We start from the raw sequence: 25072 nt of genomic DNA on the forward strand, positions 1-25072 counted from the left end.
ATGCGATAAACTGTTGGAATGCAGTAGAAGTCAAATAAAATTATTCCTCCCAAAGGCGGCAAATGAGGAGGAGCGTACACAGAGACCAGATGTGTAGTTAACAATTAAAAAAATCAACATAGTGGAAAGCTTTGACATTTGCCACACCCCCCAATAATCTAAGATTCAGCCATCTGCTTGCTAAAAAGATGCATTTGTGACAATGGGATTCTCCAGAGCATGGGACAGGAAGGAAACCTCAAACTGAAATGGGAAACTGAAAAGGAGAAAGTATCTTTTCATATAGACCTCATGAAAATCTCCCATGTGGCAAGAGAAAAAGTGGAGTTTCTTTTCTACGTGCAAGCTTTGTACATCAAACTCATATTTCTCTGCAGCCTTTGAAACACGTGTGCAATCTTGTCAATTGAGACAAGGTATAAAAATCAAGACTTCTGGGAAAAAGTAAATTCTCTAGAGGACAAGCGTATAAAATCTCTAGGTTCACTCTAAAGGAGGGAATCGTTGCTGGTAAGGACAGTTTAATAGCTGAAGGATTACCAATCAGCAAACTGTGCTCATGCGCTTTTACGTGAAACTATGCTTTCTTGTTGTTGCGCGCGACGACACAGGCCTCTCTTCAGTAATAATAAACTAACACACCTCTAAGAAGCAGCTATAGAAACAAGTCAAGCCCTAGAGCAGCTCACTGAGCTGCAGAAAAAGAAAGTGCACGTCTAAAGTTTGACCACAAGTACTAAGCCTCAAGGCTCGGAGCATCTCTTGCTTAAAGTACAGCGCAAGGGTCAAGAGAGCGGGGAAAGAGATGAGAGATCACCATGCCTGAGACAGGCTCTCATTTGGGCAGATGTCAGGAGCCCTAGCATTTGTCAGCATGCACAGCCACAACCCACACCTTCCCTGAATGCTTATATACTCATGCCTCAGAAACCTCATTTATCTCCAGGAGAGATGATGAGGTGCCATTCTGAGACCCAGCATTAAGTCATGCACTGCACTGGGCCAAGGGGACAGACAGAGTGACCTGATGCATCCAAAGACTCCTCAGGAGCCAGACTCCCCGCTTTCATCACCCTCTTCTAATTGAGGCCAGAGATACTTCAAAGCAGGAGAGCTCTTGCTGTGGTCAGAGCCACCATGCCTGGAGGACAGATAGGTGCCCACTGAGACCTTTCAGCCTTGGATTGTCCAGTCACCTCATCAGCTTCTTACTGCCACACTTTGAACAGAGTCCATAGCCACTCCCTAGCCACTCTACTTGGCTCTAAAAAGACAATCTCCATCAAAACAGCTGTTGCAAACGAGTGCTCAAGATGAATGTGTTTCCACAGTGCAGAATGCTGAAAGCACTGAAAACATGGATGTTCTCAGAAGACCCAAATGCCAAAACACGAAATAAAAATGGATCTTCATGAAAAAAATTAATTTCAATTTAAATTCTCTCCAAAGTGCCTAGAGAAACTTTCCCATGAGTGAAGAGAAAGAATTTGAACTGGGTAATCTCATACGTCATTGGCAAAATGTAGCCTTCGCTGTGGCCACTACCCTTCCTTGCAAACTGGACTACACCCCCAGCATGTCATCTTTGTGACAACAGAGACAATTATATATCACTTACGTGCCACTGCCAGAAAGAAGTAAACACCAAGAGGAAACAGATGAAACACCAAGATGAAACAGTCACAGATACAAAATAAATTTAAAGCATCTGCATTCCACATTCAGAATAACTTTTGGTTTTAGAGAATTTTTTTTTTTTTTGCTTAAATTGATGTAGTTTGTAGAAACAGTAATCTTTCAATTGATATACTTTAAAAAGGCTCTCTCTACAAGGACAAACAGGCTGCTAAACTAAACATCATTCTCTGACAAGCTGCTAAACCTCTCCTCAGAAATGAGAACTTAAAGGTTTTTGGCCAGCCGAGCAGCAGATCGCTGTGATCAGCAAGTCTGGGGCCACTTAGCCTATCAGGAAAGGCACTCTGCTCCGAGTGAGTTTTGGCCCCCACCAGACAAATGAGAAAATGGACCTTATCTCGTGATGCACTTCATGAGAAGGCACTGGTTCTAACAGGCAATTTCCTGGGTCAAGATACTGTGTTGTAGGAAAAGTTGGTTTTATTTTGCGTTGAATATTATGCACGCTTACCGTCAAGTTCTTCCAGTCAGTCTCCAATACTGGGATTTTCAAGAGCTTTCTGCAGCAGCCTCCTAGCAGTCTGCTCCTCATCGGGGTCTGGGCTTAGAGAACAACATATCTGAGGACAGAGCTCGCATATCTAGAGACGTTCTTCCACATGACTCGCGAGCCAGCCATAACAATAATGAGCAAGCATCGGTTGCTACATAAATAGATGGAAAGCGTAGCCATTTATTGACAAACAGCAGTTTAGAAAACAGAACCGGTGGGAAAAACTCCCCACCGGTTTGAGAATAAAATGCAGACTAACAACACGAGTTCAAAATTATGTCAAGGTCCCAACTGGTATGAAGTGATGTACAGATGTCATTTACAGTGAGAGTAATACACTACCAATGCTAAACATGGCTTTATGTAGATAGTTTCATTTACAGACTGAAACACAGGAGGAGTCACATAGTCAAAATGTCTCACTTTTATACGGTGAACTGAGGAGAATGCTCTTAGCTTGAAGCTGGAAAAGACAGAACACATCATTTTCAATACGTGATCTGGTTCATGACAAAATCTGGCTGGATCCTACTGAAAACCAAGAGTAACATATCCACGCTCATTTTGGGGTAATGCTTTTGAAGTCTCTTCCAGGCTCGTGTCACCACAGCAGCAGAAATCATTGCCTATGGCCTCAAGTTCAGCTTCGGTCCCAAAGAGGGACTTGGAGCGCAGCTCCTCCAGGCTGCCATGCTAGGGAAACACCTATCAATGACTCTTTTATGGAGTACCAAAGTTGAGAAGCTTGGCTGCCAACACCCTATTCTGATGTGGGCAGCCCCACAACCGCCCAAGGTGTGGCCTGGGGTGCCTCCAATCTCTCCATTTTCCTCCAAGGAGTCTGATTCCTGACTCCGCTTTGGCCTGATGCCTTCTGCCCGAGAGCTGGCTGCTCAGATTACCCCCCAACAAGGGGGAGCCTGGATCTCAGCAACTCCTCACCTTGCGTGATCCCCATTTGGCCAACATTTTCCCAGGGGGCAGACCGCCCTTCTCCAGTGCTGTGGTCTCATTTACAGCAGGATGAGCATCCCCAGCCCTCCCTTGGAGAGCAAGAAAGCCATGAGTTACCTTCTCTGCCACACTGCATTTGGGAAGGTGTAGTCTAGGGCTATTCCAAGGAAGGAACGTGCCGTAATCCTAGCATAGAACAACATGGGCAGAAATGCAGTCCTCAATAACTACTGACCAGCTCCCACCTTTCTACTCAAGACAAAAGGTGTGCCTCTGCAGAGCCTCACAAATAACACAAAGAAATTATTTGGGCAATAAGAGCATTACTCATGATTAGCCAGCTCACCTCGAAGAAATAAATACAACATACCAGCACAAAGCCAAGGTGGCCTCTCAAAGCCCTACAAAATCTTTTTTGCCACACGCTCTTTAGAAAAAGAAGACAAAATTTACTCACATTTATTGCTTGTGCTGGTGCATTTTTAAATGGCAGCCATTATCACACTGCATTGTATGAACAATTGACTTACTTATCAGCGCAGCTCTTGCAAGAGACAACTTTCGGAAACCGTTGCAGCTTAGCCATCAGAATTCCCCTACATGTCCTCACGACATCAGACCCAGGAGGAAACTACTGGATTTAAAGGCGAGTCCAATGGAAAAGGCAGCCGGTACACATGGCTGCTTCTGTCCATCTTTAAGGTCAAGGCAGTGGCTGTGCACCAGAGACACAGGCTCATTTTCATTGCAGAGATAGCCATAAAAAGCTCCTGGTTGTCTGCCTCTTCAGCCGTGAGAAAAGCACAGCTTTTGCCCTCCCATTTTTAGTCCAGCTGATTTACACACAGAACATCTGACTCTTCCCCAGAAAAGGTCAGTTTACGTTTACTTTTAACACAAAGTAAAATGCTGCTCTGGCCACTCGAAGGCATTTCAAAAGATATCCTCTATAGATTGTACTGCTAAAAATAGAAAAGGCGCTCCATCTAAAGTACTTTTGCAAACATTTACTCTGTAACAGAACTAAATTTCTACAGGTGTGCCGGAAGTTCATCCAATGTATTCTCTACCACCCGTAGTTTCTCAAATGTATTTTTTAACACATGAACTCATCGAGAAACTGTTTTCTATTTTTATTGTGCAAAACCTGCTAGAAAGAAATCTTAAATTGACAGCATCCGTACAACAAACTCAACCTCCAAACTACAGGTGAACGGAGGTAAACCAAAAAGATGTACCATCCGATTAAGGTAACAATCAAAGCTCACTGAGAGACATTTTTGATCAAATAATCGTGACCAAGGCCTACAGCTAAGGGTTACACAGCCACTAATTTCACATCAGGAATTGACTACTGTGATTTACTCTTAACTTATTTGCAACTACATTCTGGAATATGTGTTGGAACAAGTCCTTCGCTGAGCAGGATGCTTTTGTATCCTTGGCCTGCTGAGCTTTCACGATGGCACAAAAGGCAAATTCTCACTTTTAAGAAACCGCAACTATGCATGCAGCAGCAATCGATACATCAATGAAAATTAATAAACGTGTGCAATCAGTGACAGATCACGATGAGCAGATAGATGTCTAAGTCAGATTATCCAAAGCTCTTCATATGTAGGATTTGGTTTTCTGTCTTGCTGTGCTACTCTATAACCTAAGGCAGAGAGCTTAGCCTTAAAATGAACAATAGCGTATTTCTAATCTCCCCCCAGCCTTAGTCACCACAAAATCAGAGACAAAAAATAACAGATACCGCTGCTTCCAAAGATCTCCTGCAAAAATAGAGCAGTTCATCCTTCTGATGGTCTCAAAAATCTTAGTCGTCCGCTAATCGCCTTCTCATCTCTCAATTACAACAGAAACGGTCAGTCCTCATCACAGATGCTCACATCTCGGAAAAATTCTGAACGAATGAAGCTTGTGTTCTCTTTTCTCAGAATCGCTATTCGGAATCCATTCCGTTTCCATCCACTTTGTTGCGATTTGTTTACAATTTGCTCTTTTTTGTCCAAAGGAAACAAGCTGGCAGTGCAAACCAGAAGTTGATATCATAAAACACCACCCCCAGTCCCCAGCCAGCAACTGATAACCTACACTTTCAAAAGGGACTTCCAAGATGTTATCTGCATGCACAGGAATCCACTGTCATGTTGGGGTATACCTTAAGAACGACATTTTTATTTTCGTCAAAGAATAAGATGCTTAAAGAAGACATTTTTTCAGGAACGCAGCAAGGCTCGGGGATGCCGGGTATGACCCCGACGGCTCTCACTATGCTCTGGATGGTAGCATGGTTGGACGGCTTCAAGGTCTGCAAGAGAAAGATAGAAAAGAAAATGTAAGCGCACCTGTGTTAGAGTGGATATGCATACTCTAACAAGAAACTTCTTTTTTGAAGAAGGACCCTTTGGAGATGCCACAGCTGACTAGCCGTAAAACCGATCTTCTCAACAATCATCACCACAGCCACCCTGAGCCAGTGGCAGGACACACAAATCCAGTCCGGTTCTTTAGGCCACAAGACGCGAGCGTCACTCCACTGCTTTTGGCTCAGGCATCCTGCTGGAGATGGGTTGTCAGGCTGTCTGCGGCATGTGCCTGTGGGGGAAAATTCCCCAGCAGCTGACCTTGCAGCAAGGCATACCTATAGGTCAAGGTAGTCTCTTCTGACCAGACAGACATACACGTGGGCCACCATTTAGTTCTAAAACTCATGTGGCTATGAGGGAAGCAGGCGACATGCTAGCAGGCAGAGTCGTGAAAGGAGCAAAAGAACCTTAACTCAGGGATTGGAAAGTTTAACTGGGGGATCGTGAGTGCGTGAGGAAAACCAAAACCAGATGAAATGGATACAGACGAGGTTACAGAACCATTTTATGCCACAACTCTAATTGGTATTGTTCACGCTCATGCAAAAAAAAAGATTTCTGGCAACTGGGTCAAAAACGTTATTCTCTAGTAAGTGCCAGATCCTCGGAGTTCATCGGTACCTCGATTATCATTTACTTCTTCAAAAGCCAAAAGAGCCAGCCCTGATTACCTTAGAAACAGCTACCTAAACTCTTTTGGTCTTACAAGAAGACACGTTGAAGCTTTTCTAAGAGGCTGCTAATCCACATTATTATTTTTTTTTTTCCTAGCATCAGAAATACAGAGGAACTTAACCAAAATTTTCTTCCAGAAGAATCAACAATGGTCTGAAGCATGCTTGAGTCTTCACTGAGTTTCTACGATAAAAATGACAGTAGGCCAGAGCAGGAATTTCATTTCAAACAAAGAATATTGTAGGGGCGGGGATCATCTGAGCTGAAGATGCTTTCTTTTTTTTTTTTTAAGACTCCTTTGAACTGAAGTACTTAACCCCTTCCACTTGGAGTACTGTATGCTGTTTTCTCCAAAACAAAACCCGAAGTGACACTCTTTTACGGCAGTTTAAGAAGTTTTTATAATTAAAGCTGCGACTCAAAATGCTAATCCAACCTTAAGCAGAGGAATAGGGTGGCTATTTTTATAATTTACACGTCCTTAGAATGGAAGAGATCCAGATCCAACTCCTTTACCTAAATTGTGACCCATATGCCAAGTCACTGGCCTGACAGAGCACAGTTCCCATCAACAGTAAAGAAAAACTCCCAGTGCAATGTATTCAAAGAAATTGACTGGATCACTTGATGTTGCCTTTCACTTTTCCCTTTGATATGAAACTCAAAAGCCTGCCATCGCAGTTGGAGGTAGTCAGGTAAGTCCTCTCCTCCTTCAGAGAGTCGCATTTTTCTCAACTTGCTTTCTCTGGGTTTCCGATCCCTTTGGTACATTTCTCCACCCATCGCTTTCAAAGGGCAATTCCCTCAGGCCTTTAAGCCACTGAAATGCCACAAAAAATTTGGAACTAAGCAGTAGGGCTCAATTGTGGCAGGAATGAAGACTCTTGAACGTGAAGCTAGAGCAAAACCAAAAGCCCAGTCTTTACTGACATTTCCCACAGGTGTTATTTACATGCACCCTTCCCTTTAGGTCCGCCTAGAGTATCACATCCTACTTTCTGCTTTTAGTAAATTCCAGAGGAATCTGTGTCACTAATAATGACATCAGGCGCTTGATCTTAAGGAGCACAATTCATTTCCCTAGGTAGCAGAGCTAGGAGCACAACACCCTTTCTTGCTACTCATGAAAAACAGAGGTTATTTCACAAGTCATTGGCTGGGATCCATCACTTTTGGACCCGCTCAGTCTCTCCTACGAGGTTCTCCCACTTATTCTTAGGAGTGGCCTGACTTCTATAGATCCACAGAGTCTCTATATCATTGCAACGCTCATGAGGCACTGCTTTTTCCAAGAGCGTGCTATGCTGACCGGCCACAGTGAGGCTCTAGCACAGCAGAGACTCCATTAAGGTGTAATGACCACTGTCCAGAAACTAATTTTCTGCATGTGGCTCATACTGTGTTTAGTACACAGGTTAAGAAGTTCACACACGGTAAACACTATTCAGGAGATGAATTAAAGCAGTCCATGATTCTATAAATTTGGGTTCCAGACAAGCAACTAATACCATGTAATTTTTTTTTAATAACTATTTCGACCCTGTATTTTTACTAGCTGTTCTAACGGCTGCTCCTCATGGCACGAGATGAAGGTATCGCTTAATTACCAGATCTCCACACGTAACAGGTGACTAGCTGCCTTTTACCAACAAGACAAAGAAAATGCATCATTTAAAATAACACACAATACAAAAGAATTGAGAAAGACCATACCTTTGGAATTGGAAACTGGCATTCCCCCGAGCAGTAATAGGCGTCAAAGGATTTAGGGGAAATAATCCACTCGCTCCAGCCGATATCTGCAAAATCCACCTTGAGATAGCGCCGGGCACAATACCTTGGCTCATTCCACTGCTTCCTCCTCGCCATCTTCAGCGTTTGCTCATCAAACTGAAGAGTCTGGCTCTTTCGGTGATGATTCTTCCTCTGCTTTTTTTTACTCTTTGCCCTCTCTGCTAGCCGAGACTGAAAGATTTTGTAAGGTTGTCTGTCTTCCCATCTACCGTACTTCCCATATGGGAACTCTGCCCCAGGAAGCTCATTATTCTGCAATGGCAATGGGACGTTTGCAGAGCGTTTTTGCCGTCGCTTCCCAAGGTTGCTCCTCGTGTGGTTTTTTGGACTGGGAAAGACCCTCGGCAGAGGATGACGGTAGTGCCCTCGCAAACTAGAGACAACGCTCTCCGGTTCTGAAATAGCAGAATCATTGGCATAAATGAGAAGGTAGGGCTCGTAGAGAGAAGTTGCCCTTTTCCAAGGATGACAGCCAGCCAGACCAATTTTGACACCAATTAGGAGTTCATTGTTTTGTTTTGCTTCGTGCAGGTACCGAGTGATATCCTTCCTGTGCCAGGAAAGGACATCCCGGGAAGTGGGAGAGACACCTACTGGAAAATGTCCCAGGCTCCGAGCATGGTTCCCAACAGGAGGAAAGGTCCAAACTGAAAGATGTATCTGAATTTCAGGTTTCCTGTGCCCATGACAAGAACAGCCTCCTGGCTGGGAACAGTTGCACTGAGCGTACAGCAGATGACCAGTATAGTAATATATCGATGCCGACAAGACATTTTCAGACTCAGTGAGTGACGTCAAATTAAAAATGTACATCTCCTGGTGTTCAGGGCTCCCTAGAAAAAGAAATACTTAGATAAAAATACAGGCATTTCAAAATGTTATAGTGAAAGGGCTGAACACAGCACTTTCTAGGTCATATGTTAAGTTCATGGGAAATCTCCACGCAGTGCCATAGAACATGTTTAGAACGCTACTTGGGAAAATAGTATGATTTATGGTTCTTGAGTCAGGCGACTCAAGAACCATAAATCACCTCTTCCAATCTGATTTCCTTGAAATACCTAGCTCCGACCACAAAGACTCACACATGCCCTACCACTCTTCCGACTCTGAGGAAACAAATTAGACCACAAGAACATCACTTGATAACAGATATTTATTGTTAAAAAATTTGAGAGATGAAATAATAACTTTCTGGTCTTTTGTTTTCCTCTTTCTGTATAATTTCCAACCTCCCCTCTCTCTCTAGATGTGCACAGGTGACTACAGCTGACCCGTTCTGACTAAGGAATTGTCTTTCTTCATCTGAGACAATCAAAACTTTGATGACAACAAACCAGACCTCAGCCCAGACAGGAAGGGGAGAAAGGCTCCCATTGGCTGGTAGGCACATCGACAAACTTCCGTTATCCTGTAGAGTCACAGCTTCAGTCAGAATGAAAATGTTTGCTTCCTCTATAGCAGACTCACCGTGGCAGCGATGGAGAGGAAAAGCCTGGATTCAAATGGAGCGTGATGGTCAGTGTTGCAACAGGCTTTCAACCCTGCGGCTGGGTAAGTCACTTAAGCTCAAATCGCAGAGCTGCTTAAGGCAAGACAAAAACCCAAATCCTCTGCCAGTTCTTCTAAGCGTTCTGCTCTGCCCCACCACAATTTAGGCTTCACCTGTGACACGGGGACATATGGGCATGGGCAGCATTTAGTCTTAGCATGTGAAGATGTCAAAGACAGTACGAAAAAGGGACCCAAGCCCACATAACACAGGGTACGACGATCTATGTATATCAGGATGCAAAACAGATAAGCAAACACAGAAAGTACTACATATTTCAAAATTTAAACTAAAAGGCAAATTGAAATCCTATGCTAGAAAGGAAGCTTCCTCTCCATTTTAACCATTCCTCCATTACAATAAGACAGATTTACCAGCCCCCTGAGCGGTCAGCAACCTCCACATGCACAACTGGGTCCTTGTGACTCAGAGACCTGCAAGACGGCACGGTTAAAGTCGGGTACATATGAAGTTATCGACAACTGTGTGGCCTGCGAAGGAGAAAAATGTGGTACACCTCTAAAGCCGGGGTACAAAAGACCTATGAGATAGAATCTCAGTTTAAAAATTTTTATAGCTCAGTCATCAGCTCTGGCAAAAGAGAAAATTCATCATTTTATAAGGAGCTAAAGACACACAAGCCACACAGACAGCGTTTTGGGAAAGTCGCAAAGTTTCTCTCCAGAATATTAACGTCCAGTACCGCTTCTGTTACACTGGGGCTATGTAACCATTCCAACTAGCGTACATAATTGATTTTCATGCCAGACAGCATTAGAAAGCCTTTACTAGTACAGGCTAAGATAGGCAGATGCTACAAGAGCAACCCCAATAATCCAAAGAAAGCCGACAAAAAGCATCTCGAATTTGGGAGACAGTGGCAGTGGCAAACCACAACCTCTAACCTCCGTGCACAGAGATCCAAGCCAAGGACAATGCTTCTTTGCATTTAGAATACTACAGTATCAGTTGGGAGAGATATGGGAGACTGTGGGATTACCTCAGCTGTAAAATTAGAGAACTCTACCTAACCACAGGCATCTCGTGCAAACCTCAAGATGCACTCATAACACAGGCTGATCCACTAAAACAGACGGGCCGACGACTTGAAAACCCCGTGGGATGTGACAGAAAAGCTTAGGGGTAATGTTTAATTTTTGTTTTACCGTTTCCTGGTTGGCCTGCACTTGGGTCTTGTCTTCAGAGAAAGAGAACTATAGATCCAAATGCTAGAGTCACAAACCCAGGCTGTGCAGAAAAGCCAAATATACTACAGCAAAGGTACGTTCTGCAGCCTGTCATATGCTCAAAAACAACTCAGCACATTAGGAGGAAACGCAGGGTTTGACACTGCTTTAACATCACAGCACATCAAAATGCTCTCCCGGAGTCTGAACAGAAATTACGATTTACAAATTTTTGCAAGACTTCAGCCTGATTTTAGTCTTTATTTTCTTATTCCAAGTGTGGCAAGCATAGCGGTGACTGCAGACTATGGAAGAACAGCCTCCTCTCTTCCTCTCTTAAAACACCGTACACAGTCCCCCGCCTAAGCAAGTGAAAACATAATTTCTGGTATCAATCTTGCAAAGATTTTGACCGCTTCACATTCCAGCTGACATTCCATGCTTCCAGCCTGTGACATCCCTATTGCTAACGCCATTCAGGTGAGTCCATCAAAATACCATATTCCCCCTTTGCCTCCCCAACAATCTAAGCGGCCTCTTCTTCTAAACATCTTTTTCTCACCCACTTTCTAACAGATACAGTAAAAAAGCAGGAAGCGGTCTCACTAGAAAGACAGAATGCTACCCCTCAATATATCACACACGTGGGTTAGTGAAATTAAAAGAAAAACAACATACGCTTTTCTTGGTGAAACAAGGCAGAAAAGGCTGAACTGTTTATGGAAGGCACCCTCATTTACGCTTCCAGTCCAGCTCAACAGTGGATCACGTAGGTAAGTTCCCAATAGCTGAAAACTAATTTACCGAACTAATCCCATTTCTCGCTATTATTTATTTCCAGGGAACAAGACTGGCTTTGATTCCGAACCTTATTTTAATTCCTTGAACCTAAACCCAACTGTTTCTTACGTTCGTACTAAGCATGCCCGCTTGTTGTTTTTTTTCCTTCACTAATATAATGAGGTTAATATGTTATTCAGCAGAGTGCAAAGTACATTGATCTTAGGAACCAGTATTTACAGTGCTTCAAGAGCACCTGCTAAAGAAGTTATTTGAATCACTGTCCTATATTTTACAAGGACACGTAGCGAAAGAACTAGACGGAATAGCTTTATAATGGATAGGGAGAATATTTATACTAGGCATTGCAAAAAAATTGTTCACAATGAGGGCAGTGAGATGCTGGCCCAGATTGCCCAGGGAAGTCATGGCTGCCCCCTCCCCAGAAGCATTCAAGGATGGGTCGGACGGGGCCTTGAGCAGCCTGATCCAGTGGATGGTATCCCTGCCCATGGCAGGGTGTGGAACTGGAAGGTCTTTGAGGTCTCTTCCAATCCAAACCATTCTATGATCCCATGTTCAAGGACAAGGTTTGATTTTAATTCTTAATAGGAATTCAGCTAAACAAACACCTTCTCTAGACTGGCATATTGTAAAGGAAGGCAAAACAAGCCGCTCACATCATAAATACAGAAACCGTGATGGCATGAAAGAGATGCAGGAGGAATATGTATTTTTGATTAAAAGCATAACTCAAGAATCTGCTCATAGCAGTGAACCCTACACCTGAGCCCAAGGACTTGCAGTAGGCGGTGCTCTTCTTACCGGATGACATCCTGGATCAGACAGCTATGAAGAGTTTGGATTGTAAGAAGTTCAAAATCATCTTGAAAACAGTTACTAGTGACTGGGACAAAAGTCTACAGATTAGCTGCTTCCGGTTCAAAAAAACCTAACCATGTGACCTGGATCTCCGTCACAACTTAGGAACACCATGTCAAAGACACACGATGATGTGACAGCAATACCCAACATTCCAATGCAAGGGACACATCAAAATAAGCATTCTCCAGGCTTGTCGCTAGCCTTAAAAAAGACTCGTGCCCTGACGAACATGCAGCCTTAAAATAGCTACAAATGTACCTTCTTCTCAAGAAAACTTTCATTTCGCTTGAAAGAAACTTCATCCTTAAATCCAGAAGTCAGTAACTGCCAAACATTAGTCTCCACATTAACTTAGTGTAAACTATTAGCCAAAATCAGGACCACAGTCTAAACTTCTCACCAACATTGGGAGGTACCGAGTAGCATCGAAACAAATTTTATGGTGATATGGTGAGCTTTCTGTGAGCCTCATGCAGCTCACTCTGAAGACATCAGTGAAGTTTTACTTACCAACTGGAGCTAAAGCTTTGGTCTTCACAATGACCTACACCGCTAACTCCTCTCACGTAAACAGCTTGCCCAACTTCCGTCCTCACTAATCCTAAAGAACCACCCCCCAAAAATCCAAGCTGAATCAAAGCAGGACTGTACTTCTGGTACCTCAATGATGTTTGATAAGTGATTATTTATTAGGATGCTGCCATCACAAGCTCCATCTTAAATGGAGAGAAGGAGGGAGCCAAACCGCAGGGGTGATTCCATCGCGGGACACTCCGCAGCTAGAGGAAATAGGCAGACTGACTAAGCCCAGCTAAGGCCTCTGAGCGGTTAGTCCTCTGTAACAAAAACTTTGAAGGCTCAAAGGCAACCAGATCATCTTGGGGCAAAGCTCTCCATGGGTGTAGAAGGATAAAGTCAGCTTTGTGGGAAAAAGAATGTAAAACACGGGCCCAGAAACCTATGCTCTAGACAATCGTGGCATCATGGCACCTCAATTCTTATGTTTTCCATAGCGAACAAAACCAGTGAAAATAGCACCTTTAGAGTCCTTTTCTTTGCTCAAGCTGCCCAAACAAGAAACCATCTGATATGGACATAGATAAAAATCTGATTCTAAACTGTGACCTTTCAGAGGGACACCGGATGGAAGGTCACCCTCTGCCCAGGCTGGCTCTTGGGCTACAACCACATCAGGAAGATCTTACGAATCCCGAGCCTCCCTGTATGGCAGGCGGCTGCTGGAGCAAATCCGCAGTTGGGTCTGCCGCCTTACTGCACGGCAAGAGTCTGTCTGCTATCTCTGACTGTCTGTGGTCAGTAAATTTCACACTCATTTGCAGCGGTATGCAATGCAACTCGGTGGCAAGGCAGTATTGAAGTAGCAGTAACTCCCCTGGCTCACTCGATACGCTTCCCGACTCTGCCAGCAGCAGATTTCTATCTGAGCGCCGTTACTTGAGCCAAGTCTGTTAGTCCCTTCTTACCTAAACTGAGGTCTGCTTACTCAGCTTTACTCTCTACTAGTACAAAACAGGAAATGCCCAAGACTTACCGTCAACAAAGGGGGTGTAAAGATGAGAAGACATCAGATAAAACAAGCAAAGGAATAATAAACACAACGCAGCTATGTGCAAGGAATACACCATTACCTACCGCTCTCAGATACTCTGATGCTGGATTTTAACAGCAATTTCCACTTCCCTTCAACCCATCACCGTATGTCACTACCAGACTGATGACAATTTTTCAGGACCGAGCTCAAAGCAACACAACACTACTGAATCACAATAGGTAAGACATAGTGTTGCTGCACTGGTACCGTTGCTTGCATCTACAGCATAGAGCTTTGTTGTGACAGTCACAAACTGGACATAAAGGTATGTCTCATTTCTATTCATGCATAATATAATTTGGAAGGTACACACAGTTAAATGGACACACTAGAGCTATATTGGCCTCCTCTGCCCATACGCAAGTCACGATTCACCCACATGCTTTCCCGTGGTTCTAATGAAACCGTGACGCCAGTACACTGTGGCAAAGCTGTACTGGGCCAGCTCCCCCAGTCTCCTGCACGCATGACAGCACAGCTCTCCAGGGCTGGGGGAGGTATGATCTCTTCAGGCCTAAAGCAAAAAAGGCTTACTCTATCATGCAGACGGCCACCACCTCGATGCCAGCTCAGGATGTGCCATCCCTCACCATTCAAAGTATCAGAGATGCCAGCTTATTTACTGATAACTCGGCCCAGAAAACAACTCGGCACTACAGCTGAAGTACTCGTACTGGCCAAACCTTAAGAGATGTGACCCATGCTTTCTCACCTTCCCTCAATGACCCGCGGCCTTATGGATTGCCTGTTGCTGACATTAAAGAAGCATTGACAGAAAAAGCAGTTAGGTCTGCAGAGACCAACATCGCTGGCATTGCAAAGGGCATTCCCAGGCACTGATAAGCCATAACGAGACCACTAACATGCAGTGCTTTTACCTTTACAGGGGATACACAGACATTTTTACAGGCTGCCAATGCTATCCCACAGCTGAAGAAGGATGCGATAATGACTAACGTTTAGTTATATAGCCATCATTAGCTATCATTTAAACAAGATATTAAAGTAGTGAGCTAGTGCCGGTGCACAGTTAGGAACACAAGGGCTCTTCCGGTGTAAACCTTCACTTTCAGAAGTTCACAGCCGAGCTACAGAAGTTCACACGTAGTTTGAAATGGGAACGAATTCCAGAACAGGAATGCAAATTTGGCATCCCAACTTCATCTTTTCTTCTGCCTTGCTCTACCTCGATTGCTGCTTCCCTCTTACCCATCTGAGTATTTTGCAAAATAAAACCAGAGCATCCAGGTGTCTCTTGTTTTTTGCAGGCCAACGGCCGGCAGCTGCCAACTAGCCGGTTTCCCTGAGCAACACTCTGCTACCTCATTTGTGTGGGAGTTTCATACCACAACAAGGGAAAGAAAGGCATTTTGAAAAGGACAACAGAGTCCTTAAACCACAGAAATTGGCCTAGGGGCAGGTGTAATACCTAAAATGACTTGAAATTCAGTCAATATGAAAGACTATAAAGTGAAGTAATTTCTGGCTGTGTAACATTACTATGAGAGACCCTCTGATTAATGCAGTGTCTTTTAAATGACTCATACAAGACATGTTCTCCAAGCAATGCTATGATTACGAGTGCTTTGAAAAGCAAAGTTCTCCCATTTGAGGCTTTTATGTTTCCACTCTCTTTTATTTATTCCACGCTGTATCTTACCTGCAGATCCCAGTCCTCAGAAGTCACAGCTCAGCATGCCTCTACAGGAAGTACTGAAGTTAAGCAGATTTTTATCAGCTGGAGGTCTGGTCATTGCATGGTATTGCTAAATGGCAGGAGAAAAGAACGATTGCATGCAGAAACTAACAAAGAGGTTCGACTGCAGTTTGAGACTATGTTGGCCAGAATTGTCAAAGTGTTTGGGTCCAAGCGATGGATCATCTGACCTTTGTCCTACTTTTCTGTTTTCAGTCACAAGGGATGGAAAACCACTCACCAATGTGGTAGTCACAGGTAAAAAAAAAAAAATGGAAAAAAGACTCCACCTTAGGACTTTCACCAAAGCCAAGCTTGCCGTTAGGGCCGTCAGCGTCATCCCAGAAACATTCCACATTGCACTTAGGTCAATGAGGGAAAACAGTGCTTCTGAATGGATCAGAGGCCTGGTGTTTCTTTAAGCTTTGCCATGGGCATCGAAGGTCGTGCTTCTGAGCGACTCAAACAGATTGATTACGTTTTGGAATAAATCAGCAAGGTGAATGGAAAACAAATCTACCCGATTAGGAGATCATGTGAATGTTCGTGGAAACCAAATGCCAAACTCGCCCAGGCCCAAACAACAAACCGGTAATAATCCAGCCTTGTCGTGAAACTGGGCGTGTGAGACATTTCAGGGCAACGTAGGACAAGAGGCTTCAGAGGCGCCCACACAGGGATGAAGCTCTCGGCCTATCCCCTCAGTCAACTGAGCAGTGGAAAGACGAACTTGCATTTAACAGTTGTTAGGATGTTTCTTTGGATTAATCAGGTCTTAGTTCTTTCTTATGAGCTGTCCCTTGCAAGACTGCAGCTGCCATGTGCAACCGCTCTTTTCTCAGACTAGAAACGTGGATAAGTTTCAAAAACCCTCCAGGTCTCAGTCTCCAAGCAAAATGTGCGAGCTTACAGAGACTCAAAAATTCTTCGGACAATTTATCTCAGAGACCTGGGAAAGACCTTTCCCACAGATTGCAATAAGATCCAGAATGCCTCCAGGACAAAAGCGACCACAGAAAGGTTTCACAGCCACAACTAAGAGTTGTGTTACAGAAAAATTTCTCTCCTGAAAACACACGATTAAACCGCACATAAAATTAGCAAAGCATTCCTGCGAGGCCTGTTGCAGTAGGTGTGGGCAAAATGGACATAGAATCATAGAATAGATAGGGTTGAAAGGGACGTTAAAGATCATCTAGTTCCAACTCTCCTTCTTCCAGGTACTGGAAGGTCGCTGTAAGATCTCCTCGGAGCCTTCTCATCTCCAGGCTGAACAAGCCCAACTCTCTCAGCCTGTCCTCATTGGGAAGGTGCTCCAGCCCTCGGATCACCCTTGTAGCCTTCCTCTGGACCCGTTCCAACAGCTCCATATCCTTCTTAGATTGAGGATTCCAGAACTGGACACAGTACTCCAGATGAGGTCTCACAAGAGAGGAATAGACGGGCAGAATCACCTCCCTCGACCTGCCGGCCACGCTTCTTTGGATGCAGCCCAGGATATGGTTGGCCTTCTGGGCTGTGAGCGCACACTGTCGGCTCATGTCAAGCTTCTCATCAACCAGCACCCCCAAGTCCTTCTCTGCAGGGCAGCTCTCAATCATGTTATCCCCAATTCTGTACTGAAATCGGGGATTGACCCGACCCAGGTGTAGGACCTTGTACTTGGCCTCGTCAAATCTCATGAAGTTCTCATAGGCCCACTTCTCCAGCCTGTCCAGGTCCCTCTGGATGACATCCCATCCTTCTGGTGTGGCAGCTACACCACTCAGGTTGGTGTCATCTGCAAACTTGCTGCAGGGGCATTCAATCTCGCTGTCAATATCATTGATGAAGATATTAAACAGCTCTGGTCCCAGTACGGATCCCTGAGGGACACCACTTGTCACAGATCTCCATCTGGACTTTGAGCCATTTGACCACTACTCTCTGAATACAACCCTCCAACCAGTTTCTTATCCACTGTACCGTCCACCCATCAAATCCGTATCTCTTCAATTTAGAGAGGAGGATGTTGTGGGGGACGTTGTGTCAAAGGCTTTACTGAAGATTAGATCGATCACACCCGTAGGTTTACCCACGTCCACTGCTGCAGTCACCCCATCACAGAAAGCCACTAAGTTGGTCCTACAGGCTTTGCCCCTGGTGAAGCCGTGCTGGCTGCCATTAATCACCTCCATGTCCTCCATGTGCTTCAGCAGAGCTTCTAGGAGGATCTGTCCCATCATCTTCCCAGGCACAGAGGCGAGGCTGACAGGTCGGTAGTTCACAGGGTCGCCTTTTCTGCCCTTTTTAAAAACGGGCACGATATTAGCCTTCTACAGTCACCAGGAACTCCTTCTGATTGCCATGACTTTTCAAATATCATGGAGAGTGGCTTGGCAACCACATCTGCCAATTCCTTCAGGACTCTGGGATGCATCTCATCCAGTCCCATAGACTTATAAATGTTCAGGTTCTTCAGGTGGTCACAAACCTGATCCTGCTCTACAGTGGGAGGGGGTTTATCCCCCTGGTCACCATCTTGCTGTCCCATGACCTAGGAGGGGTGAGGAGAGTGGTTATCAGTGAAGTACCTCAGCCTTCTCCTCGTCTGTTGATACGTGATCACCATTCCCAACCACCAGTGGGGGTACATTCTCTTAGACCTTCCTCTTTTGATTGATGTACTTGTAGAAGCCCTTCTTGTTAGTCTTTACTTCTCTTGCCAAGTTTAGCTCCAGCTGCACCTTGGCCTTCCTGACTTCATCCCTACACAACTGGGCAGCGTCCCTATACACGTTGCAAGCTGCCCGTCCCTGCTTGCACTGCCAGTGTTGTTCCCTCTTTTTCTCGAGTTTATACAGCAGGTCTCGATTCAGTCACTCCAGTCTCTTCTCTTCCCTGCCCGAGTTTTTACATACGGGACTGAGCGCTCTTGTGCTTTATGAAAAGCATCCTTGAATATTTTCCAGCTCTGTTCCACTCCCTTGTCTCGGAGGACCACATCCCAGGGGATCCTATTGAGTAATTCTTTGAAGAGCTGGTGTCACTCCCCAACAGATTTGAGGCTCTCGATGTCGAGGACGGACCAGAGGAAAACAAGGAGGAAGATGCACCCACATCAGAGCAGGGTAAGAGACCAAAACAGCGTAACCACTATATTGCCATGACTGCCACAAAGACCGATAGAAGAGTCATAGTTGTAGGAGACTCGCTATTGAAGGGGACAGAGGGTCTGATATGTCAAGCAGACCCCACTCAAAGGGAAGTCTGCTGCCTCCTAGGAGCCCGGGTAAGGAATGTGGGCAGGAAACTTCCCAAGCTGGTGAGATCTACAGACCCATTACTACTGCTTCGTGTGGGAGGGGATTTTCTTAGGGAAGTTCTGCTCATCGCAGACAGAAAGCTGTCCGCCAAAGGGGCTGACAGCAAAGGACTAATGGCAAATTAATTTATTATTTTATCCACTGGGACCATGTTAAGGATGATGGAAAGTCTGCAGGGGCCTTAAATTTGGACCCAAAAAGCACGATGGACAGAGCAGATCTGGAAACAAATTACCTCAGAAGGGAAATTCTGTGGATGTGCCATTTCCATCGCAGAGCCAGCCAGGCAGACCAGGCACAAGGAAGAAGTTAGAAACCAGAAAAAGCCTTGTCACACCCCCTGCCGCCCTGAGGAACATTTGAGCTAAGGCTTCTCTGGAAACATGCTTTTCTGCAATCAATGACACTCCAAATTGAGCGGCTGCTGCCTATGGTGAGAAAAAGACAACAGCAAACTGGTTAAAAATTTTGCATAGATACCGATAAAAGTGTAGAGAATCTTACAACCATTTCCAAACTATCTCTTTGGCACTTGAACTGCAAAAGGAAGAGGAAGAAGGATATTAGCCAACAGTGGGTTTATAGGACTGCTGCCACCCAACGTCAAGTGAGTATAAATAAAATCAGACAGTCCACAGATGGGATTTCAACCACAGGCCTTCTAGGTTTAGAACAAGAAACATCTTGAATCAGATATGTCTAAAAGGAGCAAATATTGGTCCTTTGGGGTTCTCCACACCTACCAATTTTTGTTAAGGGTTCATTTGTGTCTTTTTTTTTTTTAATTATACCTTCTCCTCTTTCAGTGACAGAACTGCTTATCTCAAAGCAGAGCAAAGTATGTTAGACTTTGCATTGCAAATAGAGGGTCACTTTAGAAAGACAATAAAGTTCCCCTGTAAGAGCAGTAATGGGAGAATCCCAGCTCATCATCCTCCAAAACCAAGGTATTCATGCCTCTGGCCTCTAAAGCCTCTCTCACAAACAGAAATGCTTGCAGTAACATACGATAGAAAGCATTTATAGGACTGAATGCTAAAAAGCTAAAGCTGTTCTGTTCACAGTACTTAATCTCTCCACTCACCTATACCACAAAACTCGTTGTTGCCTCGGACAAATTGTAAGTAAATGACTCGCAAAGAAACCTAAGGAAAGGCTGGCACTCAGCGCTCAGTTTTCTGGGAGAGGAACAAATTGACACAGGTCACAGAAACTCCCAGACTAACACTCACTTTTACTGTCAAGTGCTCATCTGTTGAAGAGATGCTGGGTCAGTGCCCTAGGGCAATGATAAAAAAGAGACTGGCAAATGATCTGTCACTCGTGGCACAACAGGTGTCACACAAACACTGAGACGGTGGGACTTGGTAGATTCAGGCAGCATATCCTAGCGAGGGTTGTGTTCGTGTTCCGTCGTTTCTATCTACCCCTTGCAGAGGTCAGATGTGTAAAAAGCAGAAGTGCAGAGCCAGGGGATGTAGCGCCAAGATGGCTTCATCTTCCCATTCTGCTAGGACATGGCTCCTTGGGGATGCTGCCGTGGTAAATACACCCCACCTATCCTCTTTTTAATAAAAGATTTCATGCTTTCATAAAACTACCTGAGCATTTCTGTCTGTAATCACAGAGACATCAAAGTGCTGCTTCCAAAGATGCTCAGATGCAGCATTCACCATGCACAAAATAAAATGCGTCAACTAAATTCATTTGCCACCACCCCTAATCGCCTGTACTGCCACTGGCGCCTCAACAGGAGACAGGCTAAAGGTTCACTAAAGACTCCAGAAACGATACGTAGGCGTTAATTACCTTGCCCCCTCATATAGCACTGAGATATCATACGGCAGAGACGCTGTATACAGAGTTGAAAAACATAAAGCAGCAATTAAAATGCGGGCGATAATGTAAACGTTATATCCTGAAGTACAGGAGTGTTGCCACAGGAAGCCTTACTTTCTGGGCTTCTTCCTCACGTCGTTCCCCTGCGCTACAACAGATCCGCCGCTCCGCGAGGCGGCTGCTGCGCGGCTCTAGCGCTGCTCCCGGGGGTACGAACGGACCGTTACCTGCGTTTCTACCGAACCGAAGCCTGCGCGGCGCCACCGAGAGGGAGCTGACTCGGCCGCCAGGTGAGTCCCCGCCGCCGCCGCGTCCGGCCGCCCGAGGGCCCCGCCCTTCGCCCCCGCTGTCGTCCGGCCGATCGCGGCCCCGCCGCGCCGCCCTCGTAGCGGGCTCGCGTACCCGAGTCGAAGCGGGCGGTTCCGCGGGCTCCCCGAGGGGCCGCCGTGCCCCGCCGCGCCCCGGGGCTCACCTGCTGCCAGCGGGCGGAAGCCGCGCACCGTGTTGCCCAGGCGGGGGTGCGGCCCGAGCCGCCCCGGCGGGTCCCGGGGCCGCGGCGCCGCCGCCCGCGCCCCGCCGCTGTACTGCTCGTAGAGCCGCAGCATGTGCTCCGAGACCTTGTCCCCCGGCGGCAGCCGCTCCGTGGCGCGGTCACCTGGCGCGGCTCGCCGCCGCGGCACGACCCAGCCAGCCTCCAGCGCGTCGCCCAGAGCCAGGCAGAGGCAGCCCCAGCCCAGGCACAGGCACAGCGCCCGGCGCGTCCCAGCCGCCATCCTGCCCCTGCGACCTGTCCGGTTGGGCTCCGGAGCCTCTCTTCGCCCCGGCCGGCAAGCAGAGGGGCGAGACCGAGACGCCCAGCGAGGTTCGTTTCGGCCAGATGCAACCGCCGCCGGCGACGCGTGCGGGCGCGGCGCTGGAAATCGGAGACGGAGTTTCCTCTTTTTGGAAGGGGAGGGGAAAAAAAAAAAGAAAGGGAAAAATATCCGAAAACCGTCGTGGAGGAAAGCGGCGCGGTATAAACGGCCCGTCCCTCCTGGCGCCGCCAGCGAAGTTGTCGATTCCTCTTGCGGCGCAGGTGGTTTTCGGCGGAGAGGCGAGGTGCTGCTCTGCGCGCAGCGAGATGCTCGGTGCCCGCTTTGAGCGGTGCCGGCGCGACCCGGGCGAGCGCTCGCGGGGCGTGCGCGGCGCTGAGCGTGTGCGAGTGAGCGCGAGCCCCGGCGCTCGGGCTGCTCCGTGTCGGCAGCAGCCAATCGCGCCGCCCTCGCGATGGGCCGCGACCGCAAGCAGGAGGCAAAGCAAAGGGGAAACCACCACCCCGAGGAAAGCGCCCTCGCACGCGCAGAGACAGAGGGAGACTCGCCTCTGGAAATTCAATCGCTGGCTGCGACCGCGTCCCTGAGGGCAGCCGGGGAACGGCGGGGAGCGGGGAGGGTGTCAGACAATGTTTCCCTGCCCAGCTCCATGCGATCTCTTCCAACGGCAACAAAATAACAAGATGGCAATAAAACAAAAACCACGCTCAGCCTTCTCCCCTCGTACCGGGTGGAAGCTGTGCCAGGCTTCGTTGCATCTCTGCCGAGGGCCAGCCACGCCCAGTGGTGCTCCGTTTCTTTCTTTGTCACCTTATGACCAGGCCAGGGCAGGCAGAGGTGTCACCACCAACCCAGAACCCGTCGGAAGGCAGGTGCGCTGTGCCCAGGTTAAAGGGGGCCAAGCCCTTTCAGGCACCTGACCCTTCTGTGAGCTGCATGGGATCAGGCAGAGAAATCCCACACGCTGGGACTCCTCTGCTACAGAGGGGCATTCCTCGCGCAGCTGAGGGATTTCGCATGCCTTCTGCCTCTACTGCTTTTCACCATCAAAATGAAAGAAACATCACACTCCCTTTGTCACTGCCACAGCACCAGACGGCACCCTACCAGATACGAAATGTTGTGCTTTCCAAAATATGCTTTACAATGCAAAGGTTGCCTTACTTTGCACACCCGGTGGGGAAGAACACAGGAGATGGAAGACAAGCCCCGTTGCATTTTCACCAATTACAAATAAGTCAGTTCACAAGGACGACTTAATTTCTAACTTGAAGAAGGGAAATAAGAAAATCGTCTTGTGGATTACTATATGGAGCTTAGCATGCGTTATTTCCAGCATGGGGCATTCGTGTTTTCAAGCAGCTACAGAATGCATACCATTATCGAGCTCTAAATATAGCACACTAAAATACTGGAGGGCGACCTCACCTTCACAACTAATTTAGGATCAATCAAGCACATTGATATGCAGTATTAATAAGCCCATCTGTAACTACGAGAAGGAAATGCCTACGGGCAGGTAGAAAGACAAGAGAAGATTTTCAAAAGCACACTGCTGATTTCTCTATGCTTTATATTTGAGTGCTCAAATACAATCCATGTCAGCATCTCATTTTCAAACAGTTATGAGGCATCAAATTTGCCATATAGATCTAAAAATATGATACACAGATGTACAAACAAAATTTCAATATTAATGCCAACAGTAAGACTAACTATACTTCTCACTTTCCTATGTCAGAAAGTGCAAGACAAAAACCGTGCAAGCAAACGTATGTAACCAAACCATTAAGGCACCATTGAGTTTTTGGACACAAATAATAAAGCTGATGCAGATCTCTGCAGGAAGAAAACAAAATTATTCAAACCTAAATTATTCAAAGCTAAAATTAAAGTGCAAGCGGCAATCTCTGCCTTACAGCTGTGGAAAAACTTGTCATTTCCGAAGAGGAATCTTTAGGTGACGAAAGTATTGAACCTGCTATTTCAACCTCAGTCATGTTACTTTCTACTGACGAGAGATGTGAATTAAAAGAAAACCCGACATGCCACAACTCTTTAAAGAAATAAAAAGCATAAATGAAATAACTTTTAAAACTACAGCACCGAGAAACTGGCTGTAAGAATGTGCCATTTTGCATCCCCAGCACATCTTTCAACTAGCACCCTGACTGTTGAGACTGGACCGCTGCAAATCGAGAGAGAGTTTAGTAAAAAACACTCGCATAAAAAACAGTCAGAGACAGGATGTAACTAACACCGTACTCAATCAAAGGAGGAGGATAAACTAAAGTTTAATGTGGAAGCTCAAGCACCCTATTGCTGAGCTTTCATTTAAAATCATCTGTTAGCAGAAAGCCCCGTTTTGGCAAAATCAACTCAGAATTGGGCTCCCAGAACCTTGCCCCACCAGTCCAGTGCAGTCATTTAAGCATCTAAACCAGAAAGTTAGCCCTGTACCATACTACTGTAGCCAGGAAGGAAAGAGAAAGAGGATGCTCAGTGTGAGACTGAAAGGAAAAAAACAACTTTTTGGGGTGTTAGATGACTTATCCAAATCCCTGTTCTTAAATGGTCATTACGTTTTGGTTTTTTTTGAGCACGCATTGGTTTTCAAATACCACCCTCTTTATGGATTGCCCCTGTGATATGGTGGGACACTCGTTACAGACAGTTCTGTGGCTCCCAGATCTTTTAAAAATATCCCTAGCTCTAACTGGGTATGAGACTTTTATATGCTAGAGTGCTGTGACTGCACAAATCAAACAAAACCAAAGCGGAACACCTAAGGAGTTACTCCTCATTAGTAAATAACAGCTGGCAAACTCACATACCTGACTTAGAATCATAGAATATGGCTTCTGAGATAACAGTGCACTTCTCTATTAATTCTTTCCAATTTCTTCTGTGGAAGCACTGTAAATCACAACCGAGCTTAGCGTTCTTCAGAAAGCGTATCCTAGAGGGGTTAACATTTAACCCCGCAGGTTTCTGAAGAGTTGTGCTGATTTCCAAGAGAAGAAAGATGCTTCCACCGATGTAGGTATTACTGTATCAGTACCACATGTGATGGCAAAGACGCATTCCCAGCTTCAAATGGTGCTTCTGTTACAAATGTCACAGAGGCAGAGGCACCCTCAAAACAATGCTTCTGACAGCAAAGCTTTTTAACCGCAAGCATCGGCAGTTCTGAAAGCTCAAATTCAGTGGGTTATTTAGATAAAGGTCGGATTCCAGCTGGTTCTACTATCCTACAATAATATGTTTGCATGTAGCATTAATGGGACAGGTTGGCAACTGGAAACAAGTAATTCACAATCGGACTGCAACAGTGATGTAACAGGAAAAGGACATGCTGCCCAGGCTGCCTACCTGAGCTAACAGAGTTACACCAAATGGCCAGGCGACAGGACCGCAT

The 25072-nt window shown here is 45.9% G+C and overlaps 1 protein-coding gene across 1 annotated transcript; it reads right to left on the minus strand.

Annotated features, from left to right (window-relative positions):
* Window positions 1–4044: 4044 nt before the first annotated feature.
* On the minus strand, window positions 4045–21765 carry BMP3 (bone morphogenetic protein 3). The gene is made up of 3 exons (XM_069855040.1): window positions 21315–21765; window positions 7906–8819; window positions 4045–5459 (listed from the first exon to the last, which is right to left on the minus strand). Exons 1-3 carry the CDS (start codon window positions 21613–21615, stop codon window positions 5268–5270), a joined length of 1407 nt encoding a protein of 468 aa, XP_069711141.1. The 5' UTR covers window positions 21616–21765; the 3' UTR covers window positions 4045–5267.
* Window positions 21766–25072: the final 3307 nt, after the last annotated feature.

Source organism: Phaenicophaeus curvirostris, chromosome 4 (genome assembly GCF_032191515.1).
Source record: "Phaenicophaeus curvirostris isolate KB17595 chromosome 4, BPBGC_Pcur_1.0, whole genome shotgun sequence".
NCBI lineage: Eukaryota > Metazoa > Chordata > Aves > Cuculiformes > Cuculidae > Phaenicophaeus > Phaenicophaeus curvirostris.

What these genes read in the sequence shown, in the direction of transcription:
- BMP3 (XM_069855040.1), bottom strand. Translation starts at nt 21,615, where the DNA reads ATGGCGGCTGGGACGCGCCGGGCGCTGTGCCTGTGCCTGGGCTGGGGC. An exon ending in CTTCCGCCCGCTGGCAGCAG is followed by an intron (nt 8,820 to 21,314) that starts GTGAGCCCCGGG and finishes TTCTTTTTCTAG; the next exon opens with GGAGCCCTGAACACCAGGAG. An exon ending in GCCAGTTTCCAATTCCAAAG is followed by an intron (nt 5,460 to 7,905) that starts GTATGGTCTTTC and finishes TTTCTCTTGCAG; the next exon opens with ACCTTGAAGCCGTCCAACCA.